The following is a 20,715-nucleotide window of genomic DNA, read 5'->3' on the forward strand; positions in this document are numbered from 1 at the left end:
TCTGCTTACCCCCGAAAACCTCCAGCAAATCGGTTGAATCCTCCCTCTTACGCCTTCTCCACCGTCTCCACACGCATTTGTCCACCGCCACTAAACTCCAACTCTCTGTTCCTGAACCAGCCGCAAGTCTGCTTCACTTTCATCACCAGAACAATGGCCAATTGGCGTCTTGCTGTTGATTTCTCAGGGCGTATCAGAGGCTGAAATGGCGCATGTTCTGGTTATCGTCTGATAATACAAGGCGGATTCACTGCAATTCCAATTGGTCGAGTATTCAGCCGTCTACTGCATGCATTCATGTGCCGAGATACATGCCTCTGCCTTTCAATGAGTGACGCGCTGCTATAATCGCGATATCCCATCAATCGGCGGGCACAATTCTCCAAAAGCTTCAAGCCGCCTCATCTTAGTTACTTGTTACTCTTATACTTTTTTCGGAATCTTCCATGTCTGTTGATACTCTTATCCTTTCCTAACCTTATTCTACGCCATCACCATGGGAGACCTTTTCAACATGGTGGGATATCCCGCCATGGCTGGCATAGACATGAACAAAATCCTTCTGTCGCCCTCTTCCCATTCCCATTCTCATCCTCAATTTCCCATCCTTCAGAAACCACATCTACCAGGCCACAGACCTTCTCCCGCCATGGATGTTACAATCACTCAAGCGCTTTCTATCATCTCCGCCGCCATCTTCACCCTCTACATCAGCAGAAATATCATCAGGGATCAGCTACCTCTATGGCTAAGACCATTTGCTCAAGAAACCGAGCCCGATGGGTTCAAGCGACGCTTCTGGTCCTTCTGGACCATCCCCCTGCTTCTCATTAGCGTTGCTGGTGTCGTCCTCTCTTTTGTTCCCGTCATCATCAACCCAACTCGCTACTTATATCTCTGGGAAATGATTCCGTGGACTTTTGCTCTCCTTATCACCATGATTGATCGCCCGACCAAGACTCCTCGGCTCTTGTTAATCCAATATGTGGCCATTCTCGGTGCTAGCACCGCCATATACGCCGTCCGGTTCCTGGAACACACTCTGTACGCCCTCGACTACTTTCGAATTGCGAGAATGGCTCTCTGCTTCTTGTCCATCATCCTCATCGGCATGATGCCTCTCCGTGAGCCTTCGTGGGGGAACAAGGACATTGGCCAACCAGGCGGCCAACCATCGCGCAATCTTCGTAGCCCAGAGGACGATCTGAGTCTCTTTCGCTTCTGGACCATGAGCTGGGTCAATCCCCTGGCCGCGCTCTGCCGCAAGAGGGAAATCACAGAGGAAGATGTCTGGCAGCTCCCCTACGAGTTCCAGCATTCGCGCCTGTACATGGCCTTTCGCGACCTTCAGGGCAAGCTTCTCTTGTGCCTTATTGAGGCTAATGGCCTTGACCTGTCCATTGCCACGCTGCTCGCCGTGTCCGAGAGAGTTGCCGAGGTATCCAACATTCGACTGACGAGCAAGCTTTACAACGCTCTGGATTCCGGCAATCCTGCCGATGCTACCTTTTGGTGTCTTGTGATGCTGGTTCTGGATGTCGTTCGCCAGCTGTGCAAGACGACGTCCTCTTGGTACTCTCGCAAGGCATATGAGCGCTCTCGCGGAGAGGCCTTCATCGCTCTCTTTGGCAAGCTCCTGACTCGCGCTGTGCCAGGCTCAGACGTGACAGAGAAAGGCGCCGATGAAGAAGGACAGGCCACTCAGGCACCTAATACAAAATCCAAGACCTTCTTTGGCAGAATGCTTTGGAAAATGTCTGGCCCTCCCAAGCAGAGCTCCAAAGCAGTCACCGGCCCAGCCTCCAACGCCAAAGTCGTCAATCTGGTTCGAGGAGACACGTATGAAATCTCGCAGCGATTTTGGGACTTTTCAAAGCTCGTGTCCCAGCCCATCAAGGTCGCTGTCACCATGTGGTACCTCATTGACATCATGGGCTGGCCTTCAGCCATTGGCTTCGTGCTCATGATTGTGTTCCTGACGATTAATTCGGTGCTGGTTCGCAAACTGATCAAACTCGAACGGCAGAGGACAACCATTTCCGATAAACGTGCGCAGGCCGTCTCCCACTTCGTCGAGGCCAGTCGTCCCCTCAAGCTCAACGGCTGGACAGCCACTTGGAGTACTAGAATCATGAAATTCCGAGCCATGGAAATGGCCAAGCGTCTGAGTATCGCCCACGTCTCTGCTGCCATTTCTACTGTCAGCGTCACTGGCGGAACGTCTTATCCCCTGGCTAGCATTGCCTTGTACACCCTCATCCTTCGACAGGGTCTACCCAACGATGTCATTTGGCCGTCGCTGCAATTGTTCTCTCAACTGGAAATGAGCGTCAAGGAGGCTTTTGATCTCATCTCTGCCTACTGGAAAGCCACCATCCCCATTGAGCGAGTCAACAAGTACATGAGCGAGCCCGACAGAGACGACATCTCCAATAGCCCCAGCAGCGTCACAGATATTGAATTCCGCAACGCATCGTTCTCCTGGCCTTCAACTGACAAGCTTATCCTCCGGGATCTCAAATTCAAGTTCGCCAGGGGCCTTACCGTCATCAGAGGCAAGGTCGGCGCCGGCAAGTCCAGTCTTCTCCTCGCCGCCCTCAACGAGATGGAGCTTCACGAAGGCGATCTTATCAGACCGGACGTCCCCGTGGCCTATGCCCAGCAACTCCCGTTCCTGCAGAACAAGACGATACGAGAAAACATAGTCTTTCACCAGCCGTTTGACTCTACGAGATACCGCCAGGTTCTGCATGCGTGCGCTCTCCTCCCTGACCTTGCTTCGCTCCCTGATGGAGATCAGACAAAGCTTGAAGAAGGCGGCGTTGGCCTTTCTGGTGGTCAAAAGGCCCGTGTAGCCCTTGCCAGAGCGGTTTACAGCCAGTGCAGGATTATGCTCCTTGATGATCCGCTGGCTGCTCTGGATCACGATACCGCCACTGCCATTGTCCGCCGCTTTCTCCAGGGTCCTCTTGCCGAAGGTCGCACCATTGTCATGGTGACTCATCGAGATGATCTTGTTCTCCGTATTGCCGACCAGGTGATTGACCTTGCTGATGGACAGGCAACGGTGCTTTCAGAGGAGCAGGTCAAGCAAGAGCTCGAGCACCCCTATCATGAAAGCGGAAAGACAGCACACGATGACACCGAGACGGCTCACGACATTCACGCCGAGGATATTGCTATGCTCAAGGACGCACCAGAAGAGCCGGCCAAGACTGGAAGCGTGTCCCTCAGCGTCTATACCGAATACATCAAGGCGGGTGGATGGCATCTTTGGGTCTTCCTCGGGCTTGCATACGGCGCATCTCGGTTCCTCGACATATCGAGAGCCCGACTGTTGGAGGCTTGGGGCGCGGATTCTGCTGCAAATGATACAAAAAACGTCTACTGGAACCTCCCCAGGCCAGATTCTCATCCTCTCCCCTGGCTTCTCGTACTGGCTGGTCTCTCTGCAGGACAAATCGTGACATATGCAGCCGCTCAGCTTCTCCTTGCTCGAATCGGCGTCAACGCAGCTCAGGGTCTCTTCAAGGGTGCCATTGACAGGGTCAGCCGGGCTACATTCCGCTATCACGATACGACGCCGACGGGCCAGCTTAAGAACCGGCTCATCGCCGACATGGGCATGGTGGACGGAGGCATTGTGGCGCCGTTGGAGTCGTTTGTCTTCAACTTGATTGCCCTTGTCATGAGCATGGTGGCCATTGCAACTCACCAGCCATTGTTGCTTGCTATACTTGGTGTTGTTGCTATTCTATTCGTCTACTTCTTTAGAATCTACGTACCCGTGTCGCGATGCCTCCGCCGCATGGAGATGCGCTACCTCACGCCCATCATCGCCAACATCGGCGTCATGCAGGACGGCCTCGTCACGATCCGAGCTCTACGGGTGGAAAAGCACTTCCAAGACCGCCACTTGGATGCCGTCGACGACTTTCAGAAGCAGGACCACTTCTTCTGGAGCATGGCGTTTTGGCTCGACTTTCGTCTCAGCTTGAGCTCCGTCGTTACTCGCACCGCGCTGATTCTGTTCATGATTTGGCGGAGGATGCCGGCCAGCGCCGTTGGTTTCGTCTTGACGCAGACCATCATTGCCATGTCTGCCGTGCAGCAGCTCTGCGAGAAATTTGCACAGCTGCAGCTCGATGCCGTTTCGCTGGAGCGAGTCAACATGCTGAACCAGATCCCGGAAGAGCCCAAAGGCGAGCAAGATCCGCCCGAGGACTGGCCCAGACCTTGTGACAATGTCAGGTTCGAGCAAATGTCCTTCAAGTACGGCAGCCATTTACCCTCAGTGTTGGATAAAGTGTCGTTTGAGATTCCCGGAGGCTCGACGTGTGCCGTCCTGGGCCGTACAGGATCTGGAAAGTCGACCATTGCCAATGCCCTTCTCATGACGCAGGCGCCTTTTGAAGGAACTCTCAAGGTAGGCAGCGTCGATCTATCTCAAGTCGATCGAACGGCTCTACGAAACCGCATCACGTTTATTCAACAGGATCCGACCCTATTCCCCGGCACTCTGCGCGATAACATCGATCCAGGCGCCGATTTCTCCAACGAAGAGTGTCTCAACGCAATCCACCGCGTTCTCGGGCCCGAGTGGAATCTGGAATCACAGATTGATGCCGCGGGCAAGAACCTCAGCCAAGGCCAGCGACAACTTGTAGGTATCGCGCGGGCTGTCCTTCGACGAAGCGGACTGGTCATTCTCGACGAAGCAACTGCTTCGATTGACCGTGCCACGGCTGCAACGGTGCAGCGAGTCTTAAGGTCGGAATTGTCTAAGAGCACGGTGATTACGATTGCGCACCGGCTGGAGGCTGTGGAGGACGCGACGTGGTGCTTGAGGTTGGATCATGGGCGGGTGGTTGAGTGTGGACCAGCGAGGGATTTGGCGGGCAGTGGAGAGAGAAATGATGAGTGATGATGGGTTGATTTGCATATAGTTACCATTTCAGTGTTGAGCATGATTATGTTTTGATGATATCATCGGAAATGAGCGTATGGATTTGACGGATAATGGATGCATCCCGTTGTTTACTAGATAATGGGTGGATACACGTACAAGAGCTTATAGAAGCGATACACGTAATAACGGATAGTTTCCGAGTCTCTAGGAGAATAGATTCTTCCTAATATTAGCATTTCTTAGTGGCAACAATAGTCAAGTGTCAGACGGAACCTATACCCTGTCAAGTCATCCATAGGCGGACGCGAAACTGCAACTAGGAGTTACTATCTCGCGACGACAGCCGGGAAGAAGGGGGCGCATTGATGGACTATAACGTGGCTGCTTACTCCCGCCAAGAAGCTTGAATAGAGAGAGATCCAGGGTGTTGCAGAAGGTTGCCATGCTTATCCGGTTGCTTGTCAACTCAAGTGTAAGACTCAGGTCATGATACCATCCTGTCAACTCGCCTCCGCGCCCTCCAAACAAACAGCATGAAAGACATATTATCTCGCGCCCTCCGTCTATAAATAACAGTTTTGCGCAGTCCCAGTCAGCTGTTTTTAGTGACGTTCTATCCTAGCCAACTAAAGCCTCGCGCCAATGTAACATCGCCTATCCTGCAGCATCTCGCAATTCCTATCCTCAATAGAACGCCGGCAATGCATCCGAAACGCCGCCTCCCCACATCTCCCTTTTTTATCCTATTCCCGGCAACTATCATGCCCCGACCCGACTCTGCGGGGCGCTATTTGGTTGGTTTGGTTCCCTTTTCCGCGGAGTTCTTCCTTGACCTTTTCCGTTGCCTGGTGTTTCGTTCAATACTACGAGTGCACGCGGATAGTAATTTCTCTTTTCTAACGGGTCTCACAAAAACTTTGGCAAAAAGACGAAAAGAGAAAAGGAAAGACTGAAAGAAAGAAAAGAGAGCAAATGACACGAAATCTTATCAAGGCGTGTCTTCGCTGCCACGAGCGGAAACTCAAGTGCGATGCACAGCAGATCGGACTGCCGTGTAGTAGATGCGTCGCCACGAGAGGAGACGAAGCCTTGGAGTCTTGTGTGCGGGTACTTCGACGACCTAGGACGAGGAGGTAAGAAAAGAGGATGAATATGATGAAGAAGAAGGGAGAAAAACAGAAGCCAGGACACTGGGATTTATTATATATGCACTTCCCTTTCCCCGTTTCCGGAGTTGTGGTTGGTTGAGAAGAGTTGCTAACCACTTATTTTCTTTGACGTCGGCGATAGACGAGTTGCCAAAGCGAGACACACTGTGGACACGGAGACTTTGAATCGCCGAAATGGCGAGCAAGAAGGCAACTCCAGCTGTACGACTCCCCATGTAAGTACACACTCTCTATCGAACATACAACGGATATTCAGTCTTTGACGGTATAATTCCTCTCAGAAGATTGAATCCTGGACGCCGCCTCTGTACTTGGGTCAGACGTCCTCCTCTTCCGAAGATGACGCCCGCACTCCGGAGACCTGCATGATTGCGCAGGAATGCGAGCAAATCGCAAAGGGATCCAGCCTGCCTTCTCTCGAGATCATGCTAGAACCATCTCAGACAGGGCCGGATCTGGTTCAGTATCACAGCGAGATGCATTACATGACTATCATCAGCGAGCTTGTCGATGCAAAGAAGTCGAGTAGAGTGACGCGTATCGTTGTGGAGGATAGGAAGCCCATGGCTACTAGACACACGCAGATGAAGACGACGCAGGTTCGAGTTGTTATTCAAGGGCTTGATCCGCTTGATGAGGAGTACTTGAATAACAAATCAGCGTTTAGCTTGCCTTCAAAACACAGCTGGTACGACCAAACTCACTCACTCACTCACTCATCATCCGCCATGTTTTTGTATATTCTAACATGATGATATTGAAAAAAAGCGAAGCTATGCTACAAGCCTACTTTTCCCTCGGCCACCCTCACGTGCCTATTCTTGACCCCGTCGAATTCGTCAAGTCGTACTTATCCGGTTCATTCTCCCTCTTCCTCATGCAAGCCATTCTCGCCAACGCTGCGCTGTACGCGCCCATGCCCCTACTTGAAGCTTGTGGGTTTAGTGAGAGATGCGAGGCCATCGAGACGTATTTCTCCAGAGCTAGTTTGCTGTACCAGTTTGGCTGTGAGAGGAACCAGCTGCGGTCGCTGCAAGGATCGATTGTGTTGGGGATGACGGCCGTGACGGGATCGTTTGATCGGGATTTCAGATATTGGATTCACAATGCGGTGAGATTGGCCGTTAAGATGGGATTGCATAAAAGGTGAGTATCTATCTTCACATTATCAAATACATAATCTTTATGGAATCTTGATAGACTAACAAAGGGGGTATTACCATCCGTCATCAGCTTTGCGCACAAAGAGTCAGAATCACCAACATGTAAACTATACCAAAGAATCTGGTGGGCTCTCTACGTAAGTCAGATCCATGCAATCCATACATATACGATAAAAATCAATCAAAAACTCATTCTTCAGATCCGCGACATCACGCTGCTCCTCGGCGGTGCACAAAACATGCGCATGATCCACGCAGAAGACAACGAAGTCCTCACCATCCCAACCCCCGAATCCCTCGGCGACGATGTCCCAGCCTGCTACGCCCATCTCATTCCGCCTCTAACACAGCAGCAACGCGAATATTTCATCGAATACTGCCGTCTCGCACGAATAGGTATGTAAAAAAACCCCCCAACTCTCCCTACCCCTGAATACACTCTTCCCCCCAAGACTCCTATATCAATCATCCTTACTAACCCCTCAAAAGCAACAAAATGTCTCTCCATCTTGAAATCTCATCCCCGAGAAACCCTCGACCTGATCCAATCCGAGCTCCATCTCTGGCGTTCCTCCCTCCCCGAATCCCTCCAGCCCGTCCACCGCCCGTCCCACGTCCGCAGCGACTCCATATGGCACATGGTCCTCATGACTTCAAGTTATCGCTACGAGAGCATGCTCTGCCGCATCCTGAGAAAGGAATCCGAAGGCCGTGACCTGGAGCTCCAGAAGAAATCCGCCCAGGCCGTGAGAGCAGCGATATATGAGCTTGATGCCATCATCGGACGGGCCATGGCGTATGATATGCTTTCCATGCTTCCAATGTCATGGTATGGCTTTGTTCTCCCCCTTTTCATTAAAAACCTCTCCAAAACTAAACAAAATAATCCAGCATAAGCATCGGCCCAACCGTCTTAGCACTACACCTCGAAATCGTCCTCAGCCCCTCTGAAAGCGAAACCGTAAAATCTCGCTCCCGAATCTACATCCACCAAGCCATCGTCTTTCTCCAACAATGCCGCGATCTCCCCTTTATGAAGATTGCTCTCGATCTCGTCGACTGGGCGCTCACCAAGCAAAATCTCCTCTCCATCGACAAGCTCAACGCGCCCCCGCCGCCTATTGCAAGCCATTTACATCAACAGGAGCCGTTTGTGGATCTGGATAAGGAGGGCAGTGGCGCAGGGGGGGAGAACCAGGCCATGGCGAATGTATCTGTATTTGATGTAATAGAGAGGCTGGATGAATTTCTGGAGCTTGGGGCAATGGATGATACCATGATTTCGGATTTATGGCAGAACATTTCTTAGCGTTGATAACTCAGCAAATTATTGGATATCCAAAAGATATATAGACAAAGCCACAAGATGCTTCAGTCAAATTAATGTGATTGCTCCACTATCCATTCTTACGCTCATCATGCCTATCAAAACGAGTCTCCAGTGCTATGCAAACCAACAGTATCCCTCTCCAGCGCCATGCGGCTCATGACTGCCTCATTTCTATTCGAGTGTGTGTCGTTAGTCATTCGAGTGATCCATCACTCAGTATCCCAGTTTGTACCGATCCAAGATAATACAACACTCCAACACGCATTTGTACCCTTGGCTCCATTGCACAAAAGAAGAGAAGAAACGAGAAGTGGAAAACAGAAAGGGGAAGCAAACCAGGCCAGAGCTTCCAAGATCTAGCCGTGATTGCATCGGCTCATATTACAATGCGGTATTAGTATTTTTCTTTTTTCTCTCTCTCCAGCCATAAAACGTCAAAACTCATTTCTGTTGATTTACACCTCCTCTGTTTCAACGGCCTCGTACCCTCCGCGGGTTCTCATTCCAGTAATGTTCATGAGAGTGGGCGTCTCGTACATTGCCGTGTAGTCGACTTTATCGCCACCGAGGCTCGCCTGGCCCGTTTCTCGCTGACCAAAGATGGGAGCAGGGTCGCACCAAAAGTCCTTACAGTTGGTAACACAGCCCCTGCTGAACGGATTCTTCTTCTTGCGCTTGTTCTTGGTCGTAGCTGCGCCGCGGCCGGTAATGGTCTCGATGAAGGGGTCGACACCGAGCAGCTGGCTCCACTGCTTGAAGAGACCAGCCCCGTGCTTATGACCGTGGCCGTGGCCATGGCCGGCGTGAGCGCCTGCCGGTGCCGTAGGTACAGAAAGGGACGGGTGGTTGGGGTCGAGCGGAGCACCCGTGGATGTAAAGGCTGTAGATAGAGAGGTGTTGACACGGATGCCAGTCATGTTCTCGTACGTGGTCATGGCACGGGCGACCTGGATGAACTGTGTAAAGAGCAGCATGGACACCCACAGAAGCTGGAGAGACGCCCAGATGGCCAGGAAGAGCGAGTACGAGTCAGCATTGATATATTTGCAGACAGATGGGCCGAAGATAGCACAAGTCTCTGAAGCTGAGGGAGTAATTTGTTCAAAATCTGATATGACTGGTCAGCACTTTTTCCGATAGAGCAAGCTATGGAGTCATCTTACAATAATACAACAGCCAGTCGAAGATGGGAATTCCAATGGTTAGGGAGATTAGGTAAAAGAAGAATTGACGGTGGTTGTTTACGCCAACGCAGTTGAATATCCATGGACAGTGGCTGGGCGGACACAGTTAGCAACCACAAACTTTGAAACAGAACAAGGAGATATATCTTACTGGTCATGCTTGGCCACACATCGCTGACAGCGCCGGCAGTGCTTGCTTCGTAGGGGCGTGCGGATCATGCACACAACGCAAAAATTGGAATCGTCAAACTTCCACGACTTGAGAAGGTCATCAATGACAGCCCGTTGCTCGGCAATGCCATTCATTTTGGGCACAAAGCCGGGGTCATAACGCATCGAGGCAATGTAGAAGAAGGACGTCAAGCCGAAAGCAGCTCCAAAGGCAACATTCAAGAGAAAGTGAGAAGATCCGCCCCACCACCCGATGGTTGCCGGTAGAATGAACAAAATCCAGTTGAGGCCGACAAGGAACAGAGATCCAGCAAAGATGCCCGCCATCCAGGGCTATTCCATCCCCACGACATTAGCGATATGTCCCCATGTGAAGCCAATATCAAGAAGAGCAGGACACTTACAGTCTTGTGAAATGATCGCATATCCGAGGGGGCATACTCGAGCACCTGCTTGGCGACCCAGAGAAGGCCGTATGCCGCACCTACCGACAGCGGCAGGCCCAAATAGAAGGGAAAGTTGGACAGGATTAGCAGCACGGAGAAGACCATGAGGAAGGGCCAGAGAAAGAGGAACTTTGTGAGAAAGGCCTTCTTGTCCTTGAGGAAGTAGCTTGCGCCGGGCCACGGCGGGGTTGCGACATGGCCATCCTCGTCGTAGCCGCACTCGCGCAGCGCACGGTGCCATGCCGGCGTTGTGTTGAGCTCCGTGGCCGTAATGGCCGGCGTCTTGCCCGTGTCCGTCTTGGCAAAGCGGTCGGCGCCGTACTCAATCATCTTGAGAACGCAGGCGGCGTTGCCCTTGACCAGCGCCCAGTGCAGCGGGGTGAAGCCCTGCTCGTCCGTGGCATGCACATTAGCACCCCATCGCAGAAAGGTGTCGACCAGCTGGGGATAGCCCTTGTAAGCCGCCCACATGAGGGCCGTGTGGCCGTAGCTGTCCAGCACATCGACCGGGATGCCCTGGTGCAGTAGCAGGACAATGAGCAGGACGTTGCCGTTAAAGGTCGAGATGTGAAGGGTGTTGTAGCCTTGCGAGTCGGTAATGAGGGGATCGGCTCCGCGCTGGAGCAGCAGGTTGACGGTGTAGTAATGGCATCGCTGGGCCGCCCACTGCAGAGGCGTAGCAATGGACTCGCCGCCCTTTTTGTTAAGCTCGGCGCCGTGCTCGATGAGGAACGCGCACATGGCGTACTGGTTGTTGATGGCAGCCCACTGGCAGCAGCGAATAGCGTCAGCTCTTGAGCTCTTCAGCCCTTGGTCGGCTCATGGCCGCAACTCAAACTCACATGCAAGGGTGTGATGCCCTCGTCGTCGCTGTAGGTGGCGTCGTACTCGCCCGACTCGAACAGCTTCTCCATGCCGGCCACGTCGCCGATGCGGGCCAGCTGCATGATGTCGTTCTCCGGCGCGGGCTCGTCCGCTGGCAGGCTGCCCATCTCCATCTCGCTGTTGAGCTTGGGCGCCGCGGCTGCCGACTTGGACGAAGGCTGCATTCGCAAAGGCACTGCGGCAGCGGTTGTGGTGGAAGAGGCTGCCGAGGTGTTCCTTGCGCGGGTTGGTGGATCGTCACTACTCATGTAACGGGCAATAACTGATGCTAAGATTGAAGAGACGAGAGACGAGAGGTCAAGGTCGAAGTCGAGGTCGATTCGAAAGCCGAGAAACGAGCGTCGTCCGCGCTTCCGCCTAGCTGAGCTGAAGGGCTGAAGGGCTGATCCCGAAGCTGGGGATTGGCGAATACGAGAAGTCGTCGATTGCGGAGTGCGGGAGAGCAGAAGCGAAAAATAAAAGAAAAGAAAACGCAATCACAAAAAAAGAAACGAAAAAAAAAAGTCCAGGGGTCCTCGGATTTGGCGGCTCGTTAGGCGAGGGGACGAGCCGGATCTAGAGATCGACGAGGGTGAGACTTGGTGGAGAGAGAGGATCAGGAACTGGAGACAAAGCTGACGATGCAGTTGGGGGATTAGATATCGATAACAGCTTCAGGCGGTGCCATGGCCGAATTACGCAATGTGAGTGGAGGGAGGAGGATGGCGCAGCAAAGATGGAAGGGCCTAAGTATGGCTGAGATTTTAGTGGCCAGACGGAAAAAGAAAAGACGATAATGGATGATGGATGATGGAAGAGAGAGTGTGTATGTAATCTCAAGTGTGATGTGATATGGATGATATGCAGGGGAAAAAGATCAATAATACATACGCTGGAAGGATCAATCGCTGATCAATCTAATCAAATACGAAATTAGAAGTCCCGTCATGTACTGCTTGCTAATGGATAATAGGCCCAGCCCAGGCCTGGAGGGAGCCCATGCGGCGCTTGTAGATTGCCGGCCTAGCCACTACGGAGTAATTGATACGGGGCACTTACAGAAGCCGGGAGATGGATTGGAGAGCTAAGCAGCTGGAGAGATTCAACTCCATGTCACGATGGACTACAGAGCACAGCACATGTACTTGCTACAGTATTCTATCCTATCCATATGAATGACCATGACAGCTCTTAGTATTTAATTCATTCCAGTTCATTCTATGGTACACCAAACAACAATGCTGGCATCAGTCGTCAAGACATGCAGCAATCTAACACGGAAATCATTGAACCAATCTCAACTACATGTATTCTAGCTTGTTTCCATCCACCAAGCCAGGGGGGCAGATAAGACTTCAACAGCTGTTAGCGTCCATCATCCGAGGACCAGTAAAGCCACACTTCAGCCCGCTACCCAAATCCATCCATCTCAAAATGTGGCGCACCCAGCAGTTCTTCTCTCTCTCCCCCGCCACACTTCCCGCCTCCAGCTAACCAAACCCTGGCTCAGCTGCTGCACCCCAAACTTGACAGAACAGCATCATCTCAATCTCGTCCGACTTCTCGGCTGCCCCAACATCCGCAGCATCTGCATCGTTCGAGGCGAGACCGGGGCAGAGCTTCTTGCGCTGGAAATCCGCATCAGGCCACGTCGCTGCTTTTCAAAAAAGGGGGCCGCTGCACTCGCCAATTGCTAGCTACCTTATTTTATAACACATCTCCTCTTCAAAAAGTTCAAGCATCATCAATATCCATATCATACCTTAACCTCACGACACAAACTTCTTCGCCCAACATGGCGGCCCTCACCTTCACCGAGCTCGTCGAAATCATCATGACGCCCTCCCTCCCCGTCATCCTCATCGGCATCATCCTCATCCTCGGCGGCCCCATCCTCTTCCACCTCGTCCTCTCCTCCTCGTCAACCTACACCGTCCCGCCCAGCGTCCTCCTCCTCGGCCCCGACAACGCCGGCAAGACGGCTCTCCTCACCCTCTTTGAGCGCGGCGCGAAGCCCTCGGCCACGCACACCTCCCAGGTCTCGCACTCCATCGAGCTCAACGCCTCCACCGACTCCGTCACCAAGGCCTCGTTCCGCAACCACGACGACGCCACGGGCACCCACACAAAGTTCCTCCTCGTCGACACCCCCGGCCACGGAAAGCTGCGCAACGTCGCCATGGGCAAGCTCGCGCGCACCGAAAAGACAAAGGCCGTCGTCTTTCTGGTCGATGCCGCCGCGCTGGGCGAGCAGGAGACCCTTGCGCCCACGGCTGCGTACCTCTACGATGTGCTGCTGTTCTTGCAAAAGAAGGCCACTTCCAAGGGCAAGGACAAGGCCTCCATCCCCGTCCTCATCGCGGCCAACAAGATGGACCTGTTCACCGCGCTGCCGGCCACCATGGTCAAGACCCACCTAGAGACGGAGCTGACTCGGATTCGCGCTTCCCGAAGCAAGGGCCTGCTTGACTCGGGCGTCGGCATTGACGACGTCGGCTCCGAGGAGCAGGATGGCTGGCTGGGAGAGTACGGATCTGAAAAATTCACATTCCAGCAAATGGGCGAGTTTGACATTGACGTCGAGGTGCTGGCCGGCAGCGTCTTGACGGAAGAGCCTGGTGCTGACAAGTGGTGGTGGTGGATTGCTCAGAGAATATAAAATGGGATGGGGCGGGTATTATTAGATGGATTGTGTATGAGTACAATGCTGCATGTTGGGTACAGGTTTTTTAATGACGGGTAACGGCAGAGGATGGAAATGAGAAAAATACTTAATAATAATGACACATATGCACCACAGGTACAATCACAATTGTATGATATACTACGTATAGACGAGGTTGATGAAAAATGCATTCATATTCAAATTCATATATATATGTGCTTTTCCCGAGATGTTGAGTCTATCAGGCCCCGCGCAATATTGTTGATCTATATCCCAGTTCCATGTCCTCTGCAGATAACACACCGTCGCTGATCCAAAAACTTGTAAGAAAAATGGTAAATGACGCCCCGATGTAAGAAAAAATTGGTCGCCTGTTGGCAAAACTCCTCAGATACAAATCATATTATCTTTAAATCCAAAGGAAAAATAATGGAGATGGCGTTTACAACTTCTGGTTGACCATCCAGGTGAGCAGATCAACCTTGGTAACGACAGCAATGGGCTTGGACAGAGAGTGAGAATCGCCCTTGCCATCGGTGACAACGGCAGCGCTGTTCCACTCAAAGAACTTGCTGAGGGTGGAAAGGGGCGTCTCCATGGTGATTTCGACAAACTTGCGCTTGCTGCCCGCCTTGGTTCCGCTGGTCAGCTTGCGGGGGTCGGTGACAATTTCGTCCAGTCGTGCAAAGTCGAACATGACGTCCTTGACAGGAGTCTGAGCTGTCGCACGGCCGCGGGAGATGTAGCTGAGAAGGTTGCCGAGGGTGACAAGGCCAACCAGCTTGCTGGAGGAGTTGAGGACGGGCAGCTGGTCGAAGCCCTTGTCTCGCATGGTCTCGATGGCCTCGGAGCACAGGGACGAGTCACCAACGGAAGTGACGGGCTTCAGGCGGAGAGAAGCAATGGTAGCGCCCTTGTAAGGGTCAGCGGCAGCCTTGACGCCATCCTGGGGCGCCGACTCGGTTCCAGTGGGAGCGAGCAGGTTGTTGGCGGCCAGCCAGTCGTCGTCGGCAAACTTGGACAGGTAGCTGCGGATGCTGTCGGGGAGAACAACAACCACGGTGTCGCCCTTCTTGAAACCAAACTCCTTGACGGCCAGCAGCATCGCGGCCATGGCAGAGCCGGAGCTGCCGCCGACGAGAAGACCCTCCTCGGCAATCAGTCTCCTGGCAAGGTAGAACGACTGCCTGTCGTCGGTCTTGTACCACTTGTCCACGATGTCACGGTCCAGAACGTCGGGGATGAAGTCGTAGCCAATACCCTCGACCTTGTATCCCTCGTTCATGTGCTCCTCGTTGAGTGCCTCGGGCAGAGCCAGGATACTGCCATGAGGATCAGCAGCGACAATCTTGATGTCCTTGTTGTGCTTCTTCAGTCCCTTCGCAATACCGGTGATGGTACCGCCAGTTCCCGCACCGGCAACAACAGCAGTCACCTTGCCACCAGTCTGCTCCCAAATCTCCTCAGCGGTGCCAAACTCGTGGGCGTCAGGGTTGGCCGGGTTGCTGTACTGGTCGAGAATGTGGGCGTTGGGCAGCTCCTTCTCGAGGCGGCGGGCAACACCAATGTGAGACTCGGGGCTGTCCCAGGCGGCCTGGGTTGGGGTACGGATGATGGTGGCGCCGAGAGCTCGCAGGACGGAGACCTTTTCAGCGGACATCTTCTCCGGCAGGGTGATGATGGTCTTGTAGCCCTTGATGGCGCCAACGAGAGCCAGGCCGATACCACTAGAAGAAAGAGATGAACGTGTTAGCGAACAAGCCAGTCAGCTTATCTCGGGGCTGCAAAAGGATGGGCCATTCCATACGTGTTTCCGCTGGTGGGCTCGATCAGAGTGTCGCCGGGCTTGATCCTGCCGCTCTTCTCGGCCTCCTCAATCATCCTCAGGGCGATCCGGTCCTTGACACTGCCGCCGGCGTTGAACAGCTCCGTCTTTGCGTAGACTTCGCACTCAATTCCCAGGCTCTGAGGGATCTTGTTGAGCCTGACGAGGGGCGTGTTGCCGATGAGGTCGGCGGCCGAGAGGACGGTAGGGGCATTGCGCCTAACCTGGGGGATTTGGGAATCGGCCATGGCTGGGGAAGCAGATGCTGGTGAAAATGTGAGATATTAGGAGATGCTTCAGAGTATAAGGCGGATGATAAGAAGAAAGTCGAGGATGAAGCAGCGGTTTGAATGCAGGTGGAACAAAAAGGGGAGAAGCCAGGCGTCCAGCTTTTTATTTTGCAGCTCCAAGGATTCTTTTCCCGTCTGCCGGCGATATGCGCTGCCACTTGGAGGGGTCTTTTTTTTCTAGTCAGTCCATAAAGCTTAATTGGGCGGTGGCGGGGTTTTGTTTTTCGCAAAAACGAGTTAATCCGGAGCTTGTGTTCGCTGCAAAACCTCCGTCGGTGGTTAAGAGACTTGGACAACAGCTGCGTTTACACGTGAATTCTAAGTACTTGAATAAGAAACAAAACGATTACAAGTCCGATCTCATGGATTCGCTATAAACTCCGTATCATCAAAGCTTTTAATCTGTGACTTTGCACCGCATGTTGAGCGCATCTCAACTCAACTCAGCTTAGTCCTAATTCATGTTATTATTAGGTCACAGGAAATGTCTATGGTGTGATTCCGAATACCGATTCGAGGCTGACATAATACACCGACAGATGTCTGAACAGTACTTGCGGCTCGTACCTTTTTTTTTCGCATTCCGTTCTAGGGTAGCATGTCCCAGAGAGGCAACAAGACAATACCAATACTTGGATCATCTTGATCATGAAGAATGCACCACAATGGTATAGTTATAGAATTTCTACTCATTATGCATATATGTATTTCGTGTCAGCTCATCTTAGAACTCTTCTCTTCTACTATGGCTCATAGGATAGAGTATAAATATGAGTAGAAAATGCAGGGACACAGAGTCGTATCGGAGCTACTAATACATGGCGGATGCAACATGAACCACTGGAGTGCAGCTTCATTCCGACCAGCGGTTGGTCAATCCGACATGCCAAGCTCCGTATCAAGGTACTTTTGATTCATCTTGTAATACATTCACGATGCTTCTCCAACTTTGCCCCTCAACTACATGTACTCGTAACTTGTTCGCTCCGCATGTTCCGGCTACTGTATATACGCATGTCTTGGCCAACCTCGTAAATTCCTCGCACAACCAATCGAGGTCACATGGTTAGCAACCCTTCGTCTGCATGCTCTTTCAGAAGTTCTCACAGCGTGCCATTGCCCAGCCGCGCCGTCCATCTTGGAAGTTGGCCCGCCGTGATTCTGCACTCGATACACCGTGATTCTCTTGTCGGACAAGATCAAAAGTCCTTGCGGGCGCCAATCGGCTCAGTGTCTCGTTGCGCCAACCGGCTCCGCTGAGGCGTGAGTGTCATCGAGACCTGCCCGTTCCGCTGCCAAGACGATAAGGTGTCGAGATTGCCTCTTGCAGCTTCCGGTTGAGGAATCGGGCTCAACAAGCTTAACTTGGGAAATGCCAGGGCTTTATTGCGAATAGAGTCTTGGCTGGCAGGGGGTGGCGATTAGCCGGTAGTCAGACCCGGAGCAACTGCCTCTATTGAAGCTGCCTCTCTATTTCTCCAAATAGTTGGACGTGAATTGATTGATAGATAAAAGGTTGAGTGGTGCCTCGAACAATTCTATTCTATGTTTCTTCGTTTCACTGGCATGTGAATAGTAAGAGTGGTGATCTACTATTAGTATTACCATTACTACACTATTGCATATATACAATTCACATTACAGAGACTCTGCTCGCATCATGAGGTTCTGGAATAACCTGGCCTGCACCGGCCTTCTTGCTACGGCTGCTGTCGCCACAGACCTGCTTACACCGGACGCCGTCGAGAGAGATATTGAAGAAAAAAAGTAACCATTTGCCGTACCTATGATGCATTTCATCTACTGACCCAAATCCTCACAGTCTCCAAAATGTTCTCTGGAACCTGAACCACATCGCAAACGACAACGGCGGCAACCGAGCCTTTGGCCTCCCCGGCTACAACGCTTCTATTGACTTCATTCTTGAACGTGTACAGACACGCTTTGGCAATGAGTTCGACACCTACGTCCAGCCATTCACTCACTTGTTTGAGAGCACCAGAAGTATCTCTGTCAAGGGACCCCAAGGTGAAGACGTATATGTCATTACTCTTCAATACAATACCGCCACCCCTCTTCCTGGCGGCATCACAGCCGAGCTCATCGACACACCGGTTGACGATGTGAGGGGATCTGCGTGTTTCGCGGACCAGTGGGAAGGAATTGACGCAACGGGAAAGATTGCTTTGGTGAGGCGAGGCATCTGTGCCATTGCAGACAAGCTCAAGCTGGCCAAGGCGCATGGTGCGCTGGCAGTCATCTTGTACAACAACCTCCCGGGCAAGCCCATTGGATCGGCTACCTTGAGTGCTGACAACATCGGATTGCTGGTTCCTGTGGGTGTCATTACTCAGGAAGAGGGCACTGCATGGAAAGCTCGTCTTGCAGCAGGCGAGACTCTAACCGCCACTCTCGTCGTGGATTCCGTGAATGAAAACAGAGAGAGCTGGAACATCATTTCGGAGACCAAGGAGGGTGACCCAAATAACGTGATTTTGCTTGGTGCTCATCTGGATTCCGTCCAAGCCGGTGCTGGTACGTATATACACCTACTCTTTTGCCTGAATAACGTTACACGGCGTTAGACTAATACATGATGTGAAATGTAGGTGTGAACGACGATGGCAGCGGAACTGCTGGTCTTCTTGAGCTTGCTACTTCTTTCCGGAAATACAAGGGCTTCAAAAACAAAGTCCGGTTTGCCTGGTGGGGTGCTGAAGAGTAAGCCTTTTCTACTTCCTATATGTCCATGGAATCCATTGGCTAATCAAGATGCATAACAGGAGTGGCCTGATTGGTTCCCTGTACTATGGCCAACATCTGTCTGAAGAGGAGGCAGATCGCATCCGATTCTACTTCAACTATGACATGATTGGTTCCAAGCAGCCCATCTACGCTGTGTATGCTGATACCGATGCCCACAAGACTGGAGGCTCCATCCTCTTTGACTATCTCCAATCCAAGGGCAAGCCCGTCGAATATGGGTGAGTACTCCTATTCTTCGTTACAAGGGGATTAAAAACTAACGTCTTCAAAGCGGATTCGGTTCATCTTCTGACTATGTTGCCTTCCTGGAGCTTGGTATCCCCTCTTCTGGTCTCTTCACCGGCGCCGGTGCTCCAGAAGATGCGTGTTACCACCAGGCCTGCGATAACTTGGACAACATCAACTGGGAGGCCATCACAGTGAACACCAAGGCTGCCGGTCGTGCAGCGGCACAGCTTGCATTGAGCTTGGACGGCATCCCTCCTCGAGAAAAGTCTAGCCTCAACCCAAGCAGCAGACGGGCTATCCAGAGACAGCTAAACCGGGCTGCACAGATTACAAAGGTGATTGACAAGTCTCACAAATGCGGAGGCTTGGGCGACAACACAATTTAAAGCAAGAGTTTGGGTGTCAAATTGAACACATCATAAAATTAGTCATTACTCATTAAAAAAATATCGCTATGATCATGGTTCACCATGCTTTCCGATGCTAGATGTCGTGCGTCAATCCCTGACACCATCACCTTTTGATGATGGCCCTCAACACTTATTACTTCCCCCCCATCATAGTGATTTAGTCTGCTTAGTTTAATTTGAGGCATGAATGAGAGAGAAGCTCTTTGTGGCTTTTGACGTAGGACAAGTCCATCGATACTATGCAAGCCATGCGCCATGGCCGATCTCTGTCAGTCCTTCGATTTCAGTACTGTGACTTTCATTATTCATCTTCCCCTTCATTGCCCCGTAACAGACAATTTTCATGATGATCGCCAAACTTGGGGATTTCGAGGGTTTGATATTGGGATCGCGCGGTATGTAGGGAACTTGGGGCCTCCCGGAATCCTCTCAGTCACGACCGCAGCTGCAGGCTCCTGAACCTCAACTTTGACGCTGGCCCTCCTTGAGGATGATGACTTCTTCCGCGAGGGCACGTAGTATATGTCCTCTTCCGTGTACTGGTATATACCGCGAGTGGTACGAGAGGAGCTGCTTCTTCTCTTCCTCTTAGTCTTCTTCGTCTCCTCCTCATATGTGATGGGCATTCTTCGGCGCCCGACATAGCAGAAGCCGACGATGAGGAGCAAGACGACGACGCCGACTACGGAGCCGAGGATGGCGCCGATTTGCCCACCCGAGAGGCCATGGTGGTGGGTGACCAGAGGCACGACAGCGATTGTCTCTGTGGCAACTGGCTCGATGGTGCCGAGGGTGATGGTTGTGACGATGGTGGTGGATGCGCGGACGACGGTTTGTGTAAGGATGCGAAAGTCGATTTGGCGGTTCTGGAGGGAGGGGGCTTCGGTGGGAGCTGGAGGAGCTGGGGGGAGAAGCATTTTTATTGAAACAGTGAATATTTGGCGAGGAATGTGTTTGATGTAGGAGTGGTGTGGTTTTTGGGGGTATATGGAATGAAAGAGTGAAGAATGAGACAACACCACTTGACGTGTAAATTGAACAAAGAGAGAGAGAAGACAAAGAACGACGGCAGAGAGAATGATGAGGACGGTCCACGCTTTTTATGAATGAATCCTTTGTTCAATACGGCCCTTTGATCTCATTCCTTTAGTAGATTAGATTAATTACAGGTGACTTCTTTGAATGCTCCCACGCACACGCCCCCCTTCTTTGGACGGCATCTGCGAGCTCTCACGCGTGTTGCGTGTAAGTATTGTACTGTAGCTCGTAATAGCTCCTTGCACCACACCTTGTGC

General features: G+C 52.1%; 7 protein-coding genes across 7 annotated transcripts; 4 read left to right on the top strand and 3 right to left on the bottom strand.

Moving 5' to 3' along the window:
- Positions 1-496: 496 nt before the first annotated feature.
- On the top strand, positions 497-4,924 carry T069G_05597 (ABC transporter domain-containing protein; the record flags this gene model as incomplete). The annotated part of the gene is made up of 1 exon (XM_056172807.1): positions 497-4,924. One exon carries the CDS (start codon positions 497-499, stop codon positions 4,922-4,924), a length of 4,428 nt encoding a protein of 1,475 aa, XP_056029665.1.
- Positions 4,925-6,252: 1,328 nt separating this feature from the next.
- On the top strand, positions 6,253-8,550 carry T069G_05598 (fungal specific transcription factor domain-containing protein; the record flags this gene model as incomplete). Its single annotated transcript, XM_056172808.1, has 7 exons — positions 6,253-6,279; positions 6,360-6,766; positions 6,847-7,224; positions 7,279-7,378; positions 7,442-7,637; positions 7,731-8,070; positions 8,133-8,550. 7 exons carry the CDS (start codon positions 6,253-6,255, stop codon positions 8,548-8,550), a joined length of 1,866 nt encoding a protein of 621 aa, XP_056029666.1.
- Positions 8,551-9,026: 476 nt separating this feature from the next.
- Positions 9,027-11,421, bottom strand: T069G_05599 (DHHC palmitoyltransferase domain-containing protein; the record flags this gene model as incomplete). Its single annotated transcript, XM_056172809.1, has 5 exons — positions 9,027-9,679; positions 9,735-9,847; positions 9,907-10,259; positions 10,331-11,140; positions 11,215-11,421. The coding sequence occupies 5 exons, from the start codon at positions 11,419-11,421 to the stop codon at positions 9,027-9,029; spliced, it is 2,136 nt and encodes a 711-aa protein (XP_056029667.1).
- A 1,610-nt stretch (positions 11,422-13,031) lies between these two features.
- T069G_05600 (signal recognition particle receptor beta subunit domain-containing protein) lies at positions 13,032-13,895 on the top strand (the record flags this gene model as incomplete). Its single annotated transcript, XM_056172810.1, has 1 exon — positions 13,032-13,895. The coding sequence occupies one exon, from the start codon at positions 13,032-13,034 to the stop codon at positions 13,893-13,895; it is 864 nt and encodes a 287-aa protein (XP_056029668.1).
- Positions 13,896-14,343: 448 nt separating this feature from the next.
- On the bottom strand, positions 14,344-15,974 carry T069G_05601 (pyridoxal-phosphate dependent enzyme domain-containing protein; the record flags this gene model as incomplete). Its single annotated transcript, XM_056172811.1, has 2 exons — positions 14,344-15,628; positions 15,709-15,974. 2 exons carry the CDS (start codon positions 15,972-15,974, stop codon positions 14,344-14,346), a joined length of 1,551 nt encoding a protein of 516 aa, XP_056029669.1.
- Positions 15,975-17,676: 1,702 nt separating this feature from the next.
- On the top strand, positions 17,677-19,396 carry T069G_05602 (peptidase family m28 domain-containing protein; the record flags this gene model as incomplete). The annotated part of the gene is made up of 5 exons (XM_056172812.1): positions 17,677-17,783; positions 17,839-18,551; positions 18,626-18,737; positions 18,800-19,000; positions 19,054-19,396. The coding sequence occupies 5 exons, from the start codon at positions 17,677-17,679 to the stop codon at positions 19,394-19,396; spliced, it is 1,476 nt and encodes a 491-aa protein (XP_056029670.1).
- A 365-nt stretch (positions 19,397-19,761) lies between these two features.
- T069G_05603 (uncharacterized protein) lies at positions 19,762-20,337 on the bottom strand (the record flags this gene model as incomplete). The annotated part of the gene is made up of 1 exon (XM_056172813.1): positions 19,762-20,337. One exon carries the CDS (start codon positions 20,335-20,337, stop codon positions 19,762-19,764), a length of 576 nt encoding a protein of 191 aa, XP_056029671.1.
- Positions 20,338-20,715: the final 378 nt, after the last annotated feature.

Source organism: Trichoderma breve, chromosome 3, assembly GCF_028502605.1.
Source record: "Trichoderma breve strain T069 chromosome 3, whole genome shotgun sequence".
Lineage (NCBI taxonomy): Eukaryota > Fungi > Ascomycota > Sordariomycetes > Hypocreales > Hypocreaceae > Trichoderma > Trichoderma breve.